The sequence below is a fragment of the Leuciscus leuciscus genome (genome assembly GCF_965113295.1).
Source record: "Leuciscus leuciscus genome assembly, chromosome: 3".
Lineage (NCBI taxonomy): Eukaryota > Metazoa > Chordata > Actinopteri > Cypriniformes > Leuciscidae > Leuciscus > Leuciscus leuciscus.
This window is the reverse complement of record NC_138727.1, coordinates 37,693,107-37,706,693: the sequence shown is the minus strand read 5'-3', so window position 1 is coordinate 37,706,693 and position 13,587 is coordinate 37,693,107. Positions and strand designations below refer to the sequence as shown.

The 13,587-nt window shown below is 38.1% G+C and overlaps 1 protein-coding gene and 1 long non-coding RNA gene across 8 annotated transcripts in view; one reads left to right on the top strand and one right to left on the bottom strand.

Annotated features, from left to right (window-relative positions):
- LOC309494255 overlaps window positions 1–8,388 on the top strand; it is a 96,305-nt gene extending 87,917 nt beyond the window's left edge. The window contains exons 2-4 of the long non-coding RNA XR_014204270.1: window positions 685–4,069; window positions 7,455–7,523; window positions 7,612–8,388. This is a non-coding gene — a long non-coding RNA (uncharacterized lncRNA). The remainder of the gene's footprint in view (window positions 1–684; window positions 4,070–7,454; window positions 7,524–7,611) is intronic.
- A 3,487-nt stretch (window positions 8,389–11,875) lies between these two features.
- atf7ip (activating transcription factor 7 interacting protein) overlaps window positions 11,876–13,587 on the bottom strand; it is a 43,371-nt gene continuing 41,659 nt past the window's right edge. For all 7 annotated transcript variants that reach the window (XM_082163580.1, XM_082163579.1, XM_082163577.1 and 4 more), the window contains 4 exons: window positions 13,528–13,585; window positions 13,182–13,259; window positions 12,994–13,022; window positions 11,876–12,863 (listed from right to left, as the gene is read on the bottom strand). In XM_082163580.1, coding sequence (XP_082019706.1) covers window positions 12,396–12,863; window positions 12,994–13,022; window positions 13,182–13,259; window positions 13,528–13,585 — 633 coding nt within the window. In that variant the 3' untranslated portion in view covers window positions 11,876–12,395. The remainder of the gene's footprint in view (window positions 12,864–12,993; window positions 13,023–13,181; window positions 13,260–13,527; window positions 13,586–13,587) is intronic.

The following is a 13,587-nucleotide window of genomic DNA, read 5'->3' as shown; positions in this document are numbered from 1 at the left end:
CATCCAGTCCAGCAGGTTCTGTTCCAGGGTTAGTTTACTCCAGAGGTGATCAGCATGCGTGCCTTCTTGATGAGGCTTCTGTGGGCGTGACAGTTTGCGCTCAATATTATATATAGTTATATCGATATATAAAGCTATATTAAAACAAGGTGATGTTAATTTTATTATAATATATAGGCTAGCCATATAATTCTCATCTCACACATCGTTGATCTGCATTCTGACTTTTTTTTTTTTTTTGTAACAGCATTCTATGCTATGTATTTCTATAATAAATAAAAACATATGATATCTTACCTTTCAAGCAGTGTGGAAGCAAAATGACTAAACAAATATATAATATATAAATATAATATAATATATAACTTTGATAGTATACTGCCATGTATTTGCATGCAGTGTTCCTGAGACCTAGAAAAAAAAAAGTTTTTTGAATTTAGTTTTTTTTTTCATGTCATCACATTGTTTAGAGCATAAACAACAAATGGTAAAAAAAAAAAAAAAAAAAAAAACCTTTTTCAAAAACAATATTTTATTCATATGTTATGCTATGTCCTCTGTGGGGGACACCAGGACTAAGTTGTTTAAAAAATAAAATGACATGAAATTATATGTATAGGCAAAAACAATGGGATTTTTTTTTCAATCACCAATACATTTTTGGGTATAATGAATTGACACCAGAGCATATGAGCGGAGTGGAGCGGTGAGAATCTCCGCTCATCGCTCACGGAACTGTTCACCCCTCCCCTCCCCCGCTCAAAGCTACATCAGGCCGCTCCGCTCATTTTCGCTCAGCGCTCAACGCAGTTTGCTTCGCGCTCCACTCAAATCGCCCCCCGCTCGCTCCAAAAAAGGAAAAAAATCTACATGTATATCACTTGTAGCGGTCCCCAACCTTTTTTGCGTCACGGACCGGTTTAATATCAGACAATATTTTCACGGACCGGCCAAGGTGTGGCGGATAAATACAACAAAATAAAATGATACGAACGGCATAAAAAATGGGGTATTTTTTTTTAAATAGCCTATAATAATAAACGTGAATCCAATATGTGTAGGCCATACTAGCAACTTTATTAGCAGCGTCCTCTAACATCGCGCCTAAAGACAACTGAGAAAGTCTGAACACAAACAAAATGCCCCCAAAAGAAAAAAATCTCCATGTTTTCGGTGCTGATGCGTTCATGTAACATAAGGGTGGCGCTGTCAATAACGCACCTAAAAGCTGTCACAACGAACCGGCAAAATTAATGATTATGTATATGTAAAATATAGCAGGAGACATTTTAATTGTTTACTAATAAACAATTTTTTTTTATGTCTGTGTCGGCTGGAAAGATGCTGACGGATTACATAAGAGAGCAGTCTGTTTTCATTCGTTTTGAATTGTTCTGTTTAAAAGTAGACATTTCAGGCTTTATATATATGTCTCAGGTCTGAGTTTCGGTTCATTTATGAGACAAACTCCAGGTTCACCCGCCGGCGCCTTCGTGTCGTGATTATCTATTTTCTAATATATTTACTTATTTATTAAATCCAGAAAATTGGTTGATGAAACACTGATCAAAATTAAGATACAATTAATACAAAACGAAATTAAATTTAAAGACAGGCTTTGTGCTTTCTGTTTGAGGTCTCAGTGAAAGTTTTAAAGCAGTCGTTTAGTGCCGCTGTCAGAGCGCTCACGTCCGTAACGGAGAACTGTCCCATCTGTAACATTTTTTTTTTTTTTTTTTTGTGAAATAAATTTCTAAATAAATGCGACTTATAGTCCAGTGCGACTTAGGCTATGACTATATATGTTTTTTCTTCTTCATGGTGCATTTTTTGACTGATGCGTGGCGTGAGCGGAGCGGAATTGGAGCGGGAAATAGGGCGACGCTCCGTCCTTTTGAAATTGCCGCTCTGCGCTCTGTCCAAGATCCGCCCGCTCGCGCTCCCCGCTCGCTCCCGCTCCACTCCGCTCACATGCTCTGATTGACACACCATTTTACTTTATGCAATATGTGGGTAAAATGGCCATAAATTAATATTCCCATTCAATGCAATGTATCTATACACTGTATATAATTAGCAAATTATTGTGTTCTTGGAGCAACATTTAATGAAAAAAGAAGTGTAATAATTGGAGTAATAATTGGCAACATTTTAATAATAATATATTTCATAGGAATATTGATGTATAATTTATTTCCATATTCACTTGTGTCTCCCAAAATGCCTGATATGATTTAAGTCCTGATGTCCTCTACAGTGGACATGTATGAAATCAATGCCCTGTTCTGTAACAGAAAGTCATTTTTTGATTTGAAACCCCATAACATTTTCCTGAGATGTTGGTTTATGAAATACAATTTGAAAAGTAGTCCGATTTAAATTATAATTACAATATATTATCATATTTCCTACATTTGATCACTAAATTAATGTCAGACATTTTTAAAGACCAAGGATAAGTTGTTTTCATCGTGAAACCTCCAAACATTTGGTATCTCTGAAAAGTCCTGAATGTGCTCTTTACAGGACACCCAGGTTGTGACATGTGACATGTATGATGTCAGAGAAATTCACTAAAATATAATGTCCACTACAGTGGACAAAAGTCTATTCCTGGGTCCCAGGAGGTTAGTTTAACTAGCATCAAACAAACATAGTTCTTATTCACAGTGATTAAAGATTATTTAACGAAAATATTGAAAAATGATTGCACACCTACCACCACTATGTAAATCAGAAAAAGAAGAAGAAAGAAGTAGCTGCTAGTATGGCGCGCTTTTTCTTAGCGTCCGTTTCCATGGTGACTCGTCGATTCGTCGCTCTGTTGAGAATGTCTTGTGTTGTTAACCGTCTGGGTTGGCTGAACTCCGGACGCGTGTTTGAACCAGCATACCTCGAGTAAGCAAGGTTTGGGTTAAACAACCAAGAGTGACGGTAAGATAACCTTGTTTTCTGGAGTACCGTGTTCATGGAGACAGCCTGACATCCAGCCAATAGCACATTAAGTTGTAAGGTTATGAATAGATTAACTAGCTTTCCTGCGCCATAGAGAGAATATTCTGCAGCCTTTTTTATATTTTTGAGGTGTTTATTAAAAATATCCAGACTTTTGATTAATGGCATGAAGTCTCCGGTGAATCTTTGAACCACCCACAGGAACCATCAAGCACACAAGCAGTAGTTTCAAGCTGGAATGAGTTTTGTGACTTCATTCTGCCCTGTAACAGAAAATGATTTAAAGCTGCTCCTAGAAGTTTTCTGAGATGATGAGGAAGCTGATTGCACATTTCCAAAACTCTTTCTAATGTTCTTACTTGTTTTTTTATTTTCTTTCTTCAGACAAGAAATTCATTAAACAATTGACCTCTCGCCGGCCCCTCCCCCAAAATGGCCATTGTCCAATCACACATCATAGCAACCGTTACTATATGAGCAGGTCCGACAAACATTGACTACAAGCAAGATGGTGAAGCGGTGCGCCCACGGCGTTTGTAAATCGGACACTAAATACCCCGAGAGATTGTCTGGAGGAGTTGTGTTCTTTCCATTCCCAAAGCCGAAAACACAACGTGAGCGGTGCCTACAATGGATAAAACAGTGTGGACGGCCCCACTCCCAGTTAAATGTGTCGAACATTACGAAAATAAAATGGATATCTGAATGCCTTAAGTTTTGTTTTATCTATTTGATTTTATTATATTATCTGTTATGCACCCTTTAAGCCAAAGCAATTTCCTATTTGTGAATTCTGTTCATCAACAACAATGGAAATAAAACATTCTAATTCTGATTCTCAAAACGGCTATTCTCAAAACAACAGAGAAATGTTAGTTAGCTTTGAATGGCTTTGACGCACATATGTGATGAGATTTGTATTTAAGTAATGTGTTAATTCTACATGTTTATTTATGTAAATGCTGCGTGACTGACGTGTTTTATGAGCGTGCGGGCTGAACATTTGAGTAGCTTTCAAACCCTGGAGCGGCGCAGAGTTGCCATGGAAACGGCGCCGCAACAAAACGGATATCAGCAAAGCTCCCTCTCTTGCTGTTGTTTTCACTGCTTTCAGGTGAGTTTAGTCTCTAAAATCACACACATAATATACACAACTGTTCCTGACTCTTTTCTTACGTGTTATTACATCTGTTGAATATTTAGGCTACTTTGTAGAAAAGGTTTAATGTCTTCGAAAAAGTCCGTTAGCATCTCAACCGTTTTCAGAAGAGAGGCTAACCTAAGCTCTTATTTACAAAAGTTTGGGCTTATAATCACATCTTTGTGTAGATAAGAGGTTATGATGTGCAGTTGAATGTGTGATTGGAAGTTGACTAATTTATTTAAAGGGACAATGTGTAGCTTTTTAGGTATTTTATTTTCTAAAATCTATATTTTTATTCATAAATATGCCCTCAATGGTGTACAAATACCTATGCCAATGTTCAGACTAATCCTCGTAAACGAAGAATTTATTATCTTTATATACATGGGACGGGTAAGTCCACGGAGGCTTCCATGTAGTTCCGCCATCTTGAAAAACTATAATAGCAGAGAGGGACAAAAAGTACTAGGCCAACGCGTTTCCACAACGCGTTTCGTTCAGAGCCAGCGTCACGTGACTGAAGCCAGCAGAAGCGGAGGAGCAGAGCAGTGAGAGGCGCTTGTCACAGCCGCGGCAAGTTTAAAAGGCTGCACTGCACGGTTATTTATACACCGTTCATTCATACATACATATGAGTCACAGGATAAGGAGTCCTCGTCGTCGAAAAAGTCCAAAATAGATCGTAAAAGGAAACGTGACTGGAGATTACAAAAACAAGGGTTACTGTCAGGATAGCTAATGCCGGAGAAAGCTTTCAAAAGAGACCCTGAAGTTGCCTGCTTTCTTCTCGACAGGTAAGTCAATGTTACAGTCTTAATTACAAGCTTTTTTTTCATTGCTTGGTTGTGTACTTTATTATATAGACAGTCGAACATTTATAGTTAAAAGTTAAACAGGCTCTTTGATGAATAGCAGCTATTGAGTAAAGTAACGTTAGAGAAGGCTCTGATGATGATGATGATATCTAACAATGCACATACTTCAAAAAATATAACGAGTAAAGAAGGCATTACTACTAATTACCATAGTTAATGTTTTTGACAGTCAGTAGTTCATACTGTAACATTCTTTTTTTCGTTGTTTCAAGTTTCAGTTTGTTTTAAATAACAAACATGTTCACCCGAAGAAAAACTCGAAGTGCTATTATAAGACATCCTGTCATAGCTTTTAGGTACATAACGGCTACCGTAGATGCAACGCGCATTTGAAAAAGTGAGGCGCTGGAGAGCATTATTCGTTTGAATGCAAAATATAATTTCACCACTAGATGGGAGAAATTCCTACACAATGTCCCTTTAACAAACTGATATAACATAAATGTAGCAGCTGTGTGCTGTTAATCGATGACGTCACTTACACTGAGCTAAAATTGTCTGAAACTAGTTTAGATGAGTTTTGATCTTTCACGGTAAAGAAATATTGATACAGGTTATGTTATTTTAGCAGCGACAAAATAACCCCTCTACAACAGAGGGGAAGCTCTACGATTTCAACATTTCTTAAGGAAGTTGCTGACAGAGAAGTGGGAAACACAGGGAGAACTGAGGAAGCTTAAGTTATTAAATAACTTCATATCCATTTTCCCCCACCATATTTTTACCTATATTACCGACTCATTTATTTGATTAAAAATACAGTAAAACAATAATATTGTGAAATAATATTAACATTTAAAATAACATATGTGAATATATTGTAAAATGCAATTTATTCCTGTGATCAAAGCTGAATTTTCAGCATCATTACTCCAGTCTTCAGTGTCACATGATCCTTCAGAAATCATTCTAATATGATGATTTGATGCTCAATAAATTTTTCTGATTATTATCTAATATGTTGAAAACAGTTATGCTGCTTCTTGTTTTTGTGTACACAATTCAAATGTTAGGGGTCAGTAAGATTTTGGAAAACAATAATAGCAAGAATGGATTAAATTGATAAAAAGTGACAGTAAAGACTTTTATAATGTTATAAGATTTAACTTTAAAACTTTTCTTTGAACTTTATATTGATCAAAAGCCGCGTTTCCACCGCAGGAACTTTCCCCAGGAACTAGGAACTTTGGGCTGGTACTCGATGTGTTTACACCGCAGGAACTAGGGTCTAAATGAAGTTCCGGGTAAATATTTCCCCCTCCGATAGTCCCTGCTCATGAGGTAGTACTTTTTCAAAGTTCAGGAACTTTCAGGGGTGGGACTTGTGCGCTGCACAAGCTGATTGGTTGTGTTCACGCCGCATTTTGGTTGGATGATTCCACGCAGCATTTTATTTATTTTTAACCTCACTTTTTAAAAAAATCTATTGCGGTTCGTGTCGTGGCTTCATGCAGTAAGAGTTGTCTGTCTGCAAATATGGAATTTAATAAAAATAAAAAAACTGGTGGACTGGCGACGAGTTTCAGGCTTTATTAAGGGTATTTGTGGAAGAGGAAACTTTCTGCGCGTTCGTCCCAGCCATCTCTAACGTTAGCATTACGAGCTTACTGAACACGCTTTATCAGTGCTCGTCTCTTTTCTGCCACAGCTTTTATTAAGTCATTTTTTACACATTGCCATCTATTGCAAGGTTAGGTTAGTAACAAACAACTATTTACAAGACTGTCACTATTTATGATTGATAGACGGGGTTCAGGCTTTTTTTAAGCGTATTTGCGAAAGAGGAATTTTTTTTTGCGCGTTCGTCCCAGGCATCTCACAATAACTGATAACATACGTTGTCTAATTTTATACGCATACGAGCTTTCTGAACACGCTTTAGTATCAGTGCTCGTCTATTTTGTTTTGTTAATTACCTCGTTAGTAAACCAATACATAACTGCAGCACAGTTTGAATCTCCTCCATACTTATTATAAATGTGGCGCAACTGATTACTGTCCGCAGACTAGGAGGAGCAGTTGCGCGCAGTTTACCTTCCCGGTACTTTAGACCGCGGTGTAAACGCAGAAAGCAACCGGTCTGGGGCAAAAAAAGTTCCTGGGAAAAAAGTTCCTGGTACAAATTGTTCCGGGTAATTTCGGTGGAAACGCGGCTAAAGAATCCTGAAAAGGGCATCATGGTTTACACAAAAATCTTAAGCAGCTCAACTGTTTTCAACACTGATAATAATCATAAATGTTTCTTGAGCATCAAATCATCATATTAGAATGATTTCTGAAGGATCATGTGACACTGAAGACTGGAGTAATGATGCTGAAAATTCAGCTTTGATCACAGGAATAAATTATATTTTAAAATACATTAAAATAGAAAACAGCTATTTTACATTTTAATGATAGTCACAATATTACTGTTTTTACTGTATTTTCGAAAAACTGCATTATATTAGCAACATTAATAAAGTACTCCTCTGTTTTAGCTACCTGAAGAAGGACGATGAGGTGACAGTGCAGCTCGGGATAAGGAAGAGGAGGAGGAGGAGGAATACGTAAGTTAGACAATTTTCTTATTCCTTTCTAACAAAAAACTATAAACCTGACTACAATAGTATGGTACATTTTATTTGTATTTTCCAGCAATATATAGAGAGAGAACATCCTCCTCTCCTTGCCTCAGAAGACCCTTCCCTCCACTGGTGGGGTAAGAAAGAAACTCATCCTCTTCTCCCACAGCTCTCCATCATCTCCTTCTGCCTCCTCAACTCTGTCTGAAAGAGCGGTTTCCACAGCTGGGACACAGTCATCATGCTCATTTTCTTGAACAAAAAACTCTTTATGTATATTTTGGTGGCCGAAATAATACAGGAGAAATGCTAGAAATCTATATTGTTCCTTTTACATATCTTTACTCTTTATGAGCAATATTTGTATTTTATTTGTTAGCTTCAGAGAAGCTCAAGGACTATAGATCTTTGGTAATTGTCGCATTGTTCAGGTTTAGCTACTGGTAGTGAAGCAATGAAGCACATCACCACCAGACATTTGTAGCAGGAGCCTCATAGGACACTACAGGAAACAACTGAACCTATTTCTGCAAATAAAATTAATAATAAAGAAAATGCTGAATCTTTTCATTTCTTTTTTTTTTAAGGTCTTTATTGTTTATCCGCCAAATTATAGAGAGTATATCAATAAGAATATCAAACACTTTTTTTTTCAGTAAAAAGAATAAAACATTTTAATAGTTGGTTACATTATTCATTGATTATGTTTTTTGATTAATTAATTGATGTTACATTTCTGTACTCATTACTTGTTAACATGGTTAAAAAATCGTTAATGTTCAAAATGTATTGGCTTAGTTTGTACAAAGAAACACTGAATAAATGCTGATTAATAAATTAATGCAGTGTGGTTTTGGGCCATTTTCTATTTAGAATTTAATACAAGTTTGTATTGGTTTCCATTACATATCTGTATTGATCCCTAAACGTATTAACAGAAAACAATACACAATTCCCTATTAGAATGTATGGTTTTACAGCAGAGAATGAAATGTTTGAGTTTATCAGTTCTATGTGGATTTCAATGTTATGGATCAAGCACATCTTAATTCCCAGGACTAAAGGTGAGAAGTATATAAAAAATAAATGCGGACGTGGTATTTTGGTCGTTAGGAAGTACCTGCCACGTTCCAGCGACGTACCACTATAACGTCGCCACGACGAATACAGGAATCACAAAGTTACGTTGCTGGAACGTTATGTGGCACGTCGCAACGACTAATATGGTCCTTTGGTGTTACGTCCTCGCAACGTGCCAGTTTGGTCATAAAGACGTACTCATCACGTTCTTGCGACGTACCACTATAACGTCGCCACGACGATTATGGGAATCACAAAGTTACGTCACTGGAACGTTATGTGGCACGTCGCTACGACGAATATGGTCCGGTCCGGTTACGTCTTCACAACGTAACTGTGTTAGCTGGGATGTAGGCTATCTAACATATCCTTGTATTTTAACAAAATAGCTACTCGCAATAGACAATAATAGACCATAACATATGAAAGAGAACTTACCCGGCAGTGCAAGAGCATGACTGGTCCAAAAGGCTGTGCTGGTTGCATTTGAGGTAACTTACAGGTCATGGGGTTTCTCAGATTTCGCATTAGCCTCGATAGTAGTCGTGTCTCCTTCATTGCGTATTTTTATATTTTGAATATATCCCTCCACTGCATATACTGTAACCCCTTTTGTCTCGATCTGGAGGATATCGCGGAGGTATTGCTCCAAAAAAGGTCATTGACACGCACGGGTATACCTCTTCCCGTCATGGCAATCTGTCGCGCTGGTCGTGTTTGACCATTTGTTTGTCGGACGTAGCAACAGTAACTAAGGGGGGCGGGGCTCGGCGAAAGGCTACTGCACTACCAGGTTTCCTCAGATTTTGATTCTTTGTTAATCTATTCAGTGTGCCAAACAAATACCTCTAATTAATCTTATTTTGTGGGTTTGCTGGATTTACTGGATTTACTGGATTTGGAATCCACTGCTGCTTACATGTATATCTAATGAGTGATTATAATCAAGGTATTGATCAATATTTTTCCTTCTAAACATCACTTGAGTTGAATGACTTCTCTAGGCTTGTGGGATTTTACTTTGTTATAGAAGTTTCCCGTGTGATCGCTGAAATGTTATTTTCATGTATTCTCTAATGTCTGTATTTGATATGAATGCAGTAACAGTGCTTGCTCATTTAGCCCGGCTTCCAGAAATGAAATATGGAAAGATGTTGTTTGAGAAAGGTCTTCAACATGTGTTAAAAAGATATAACTGTTCTTCTAGCTCACCATGACGACTACATCACAAGGGTCATTGAAACCAATAGTTTGAGTGACCATTTCGTAGCTAAAGTCTTTACTTTACTGTGTTAGATTAAAGTGTCCTCTCCTTGAGGGAAAGAGCGTATTATCTTGATGTTTTGAGACGACTCTCCTGTTTATAGTTAGAGCCTGGCCAAATCCAACCTTGGAAAACCTGTGTGTTGGTGTGTGTGTTAGTATTTTTGGTTACAGGTTAAGGAACCACTGGCATTATTGGAGATTGACTGAGTTGTTGTTCCAGACAGGCCAGCAACCCAAATCTGCCACCTGGAAGGTCACAACGTGGCTAACTTCAGGGTCCGAGTGTCAGCTGCATAATTGATGTACATATGCTTCAGTCTATCTGTATATGTGTGGAAAATTACTATGTTTATCTATTTCTTAGCCAATCAGAAACTGCAACCTGAAGCAAGGACATATCTTAGAGCTTGGTGTAGCTGTAGGGTATAACTGCTGTGATCTTTGTAACTGTAAACGGGGCGGCCTACGAACTCCTTGTGAGTCTTGAAGCTGACTTCTGCTGATGAAACTGCAAACTATCTTCAGTAAAACTTTTCTTCAATTTATTCTAATTCTGACTCCGGGTCTTCATTCATCTTATCTGGTTCTGGGTCTTTGACTGTAAATCCCCTTACAATGCCGAGCTTCAAGTGCTCGACAGTAACTGGCAACACTGGCTGCTTCCCAAATCACATACTATTTCAGGGATCAGTAAGCGACAATTATCTCGTTTGCAGCCTGTACAGAACAGCGCAGTCATTTTAGGAGTTTATACATCGGCAAGGACGTTGAGATCGACAGATCAAATGTTGTCGACAGTCCCTCGTTCCAAGAAGTCAAAGAGTAACTGAGCTTTTACAGTAGTTGCTCCTAAATTGTGGGACAGTCTTTCACTCTAAATTCGGCAGGCTCCATCTTTAGAGGTTTTTAGGTCTCAGTTGAAAACGTACCTTTTTAACCTAGCTTTTGAAGGGGATCTAGAGTAATTGTCTCTATTGCATTTAGCAATTAATTGAATTGTAAGCAATATTAACGAATAAAAACTTTTCAAAAGGTCTGGCTGGTTTCTTTCTTCTGTAAAAATTTTTCTAGCAAGGTATGGTTTATACTTTATTCTGTTATAGATGTTTCACCAGTTCCTGTTTGTTTTGGAAGGTTCTTATATTTTTCCCTGGGTATTGCCTTGCACATCACATCTAGGGATAGTCGCTAGTAAAGGCCTTGGGACTGTGGCATTATGGTGCCGTGGCATTGTTATGGTGCCCTCAGCATCGTCATAATTTTCCTGGAACTCATTAGTCATGTAGCATTGGACCCAATGGACCTTTTTCATATTTCCAGGGCTCTCAGAAGCTTATGGGGAGTTTACACGACACCGTTTTCAAATAAAAATGGAAAACGTATTGCTGTTAATTAAAATAACAGCAGCATTTTTGGGGCCTGAAAACAGGTTTCAAAGTGCACGATTTTGAATATGATACAGTTATTGTATTACATGTTCAGTCTATAGGCGTGGTGTTTCTTTATAAAGTGACATCGCCAACTACTGGCCTGGCATGCATACAGCATTCTTAGTTGTTTTTGCAGATTAATTTGTTCGCTAAAAACAAAGGGAAAACGTTTCCGTTTTAAATTCATTGTTGTCGTGTAAATGTACCCCAAGTCGTCATCATGTAAACTTCTATAGTGGATAACGGAAACTACAACAAATATAATTTTTGCGTTCTTATTTGCTCCAGTAGCAATTAACTAGTTTCCTGTAATTTAATGGCAAGGTAATAAAACACAAATATAGTGTTATGTACACAAAATATATATAAAAAACTTTGCTAGATTTACAGTGTTAATAAATGTTGAAACGTCATCTGTGAAAAAAAGAAGAGAAAAAAAGGTCAATACTTCCAGGGAACCAAGGAACTGCCACTGAGATGAATGGGAATGCTATATATGTAACAGGACTTGTATGTCATTAAATAATACACAGTAGTTTTGACAAATAATAAATGAGACCATTTTAAATATATCAATACTTTTATTGAGTGTCATTTTGGAGTGTCTGGGTACCAGACAAAAAACATTACAAAACCTTTAACACCTCTGCTTTCCTGTCCTGTAGCTAATAACCGGGACCTATATTGGAACAATAATCTGTGCAATGTATTGAATATTGTTTTATTAAAAAAAAGTCACCTTAAAAAAAAGAGAGAGAAAGAATTCCAAAACAATACTTAACGCTGAACATTCTGCACAAGGAAAATACAAATTCAAGCACAATGCATGTTTGATAGTTCCTTCCTCATTGTAAAATAAAGTTGAAACAAATAGTGTATATGTGTCTGTATGCAGTGATGAGTATTTGTTTTTCCGTTTGCATTAGACAACCTATTTGAACTCCCTACAATTCCTAACACGAAGGGCAAGACTAAACCAGTGGTCTGCGCATAGTTAACAATTTTGTAACAATTACAAATCTCCCGTCAAACTTCCTCCGGCCCAGGCCACATCATTTTGTACCATCCATTTGGAATTAATTTAGGATGATGCAGCGGATGTTGGATTAATGACGTCAGTGCACTGCGGTTCACAGAAAGGACCGAAGCGGCCGTACACATCTTTCGCCCTCACGGCAAAATAATATGTCGACCCCGACACAAACTGGGTCAAGGTGCACGCCATGGGCAGCGGCAGTGCCTTCACCTCCCCGATCTTCTTCCACAGCGACTGAGCCGAAGCGCCCGATACTGTCCCCTGGTTGTCCTGGTGATAGGCGTACAGGTGATAGGTATCTACAGCGGCGCAGTTGCGGTCCGTTTCCGCAACACACCAAGAGAGGACGATCCCGTTTTGGCTCTGGACACGGGCCAGTTTGAGCTGGGGCTGCTGCGGTGGTGAAGTGAGGGACGCCTCCGGTGGGAGACGTGCCGGCGGTGATGGTGCCAGTGGTAGTGGAGGAAGAGATGTGGAGGAAGAAGAGCTTGGACGGGAAAGAGACGGAGAATCCTAAGAGAGAACAAAGAGGGAAGGCAAGAAAGATTATTGTAGGCACTGTATATGTTAACAAAATATAAATAAAATGTTAAAGCATAAAGAGAGAAAGAAGTGAAATCTTTATATACACACACACACTCACCACAGAGGAACGCTGTGCAGATCGAACTCCTGAACCAGCGGACGGAGGAGGGAAAAAAAGAAAACCATCAGTATAGTATACTGAATTTATTCATACAAATAGTCATATTCTGAAGTGATGTAGAACGCTATAAAATATTTTAAGCAGCAACAGCAAGACAAAGGGAAAAGAAAAATATGATTACTCACCTGCATTAGGGGTAGAGCTGACTAAAGGAGTACGCTGGGTAGTGATAGGGGAAACAGTGGCTTTCTGGACTCCTGTCACTGCATAGCACCCACAAAAAGAGAAAAGTATTAGGAAACGGTAGCTTAAAAAGCTCAAGAGAGATAAAAACCAACTATGATGAGGAAATTTAGCAGTGCGAGTTAGTAAAGGGTCGGTCACATTTGCATTTCATCCCCACAAAAAAGTTCCCCACTCAGATTTCAGTCATATTCAAGTTGGTCGTGCAAATTTGCTCTCGCTGACCAACAAGGAAGCCGCTTGGTTTGAAACTGAAAATTTGCTAATGTTACAGCAACTGTATTTTACCTTGAACATCGTCATCATCTTCAGTTAGATCAATCACAGAACCTTTGGGACGCCCAGGCT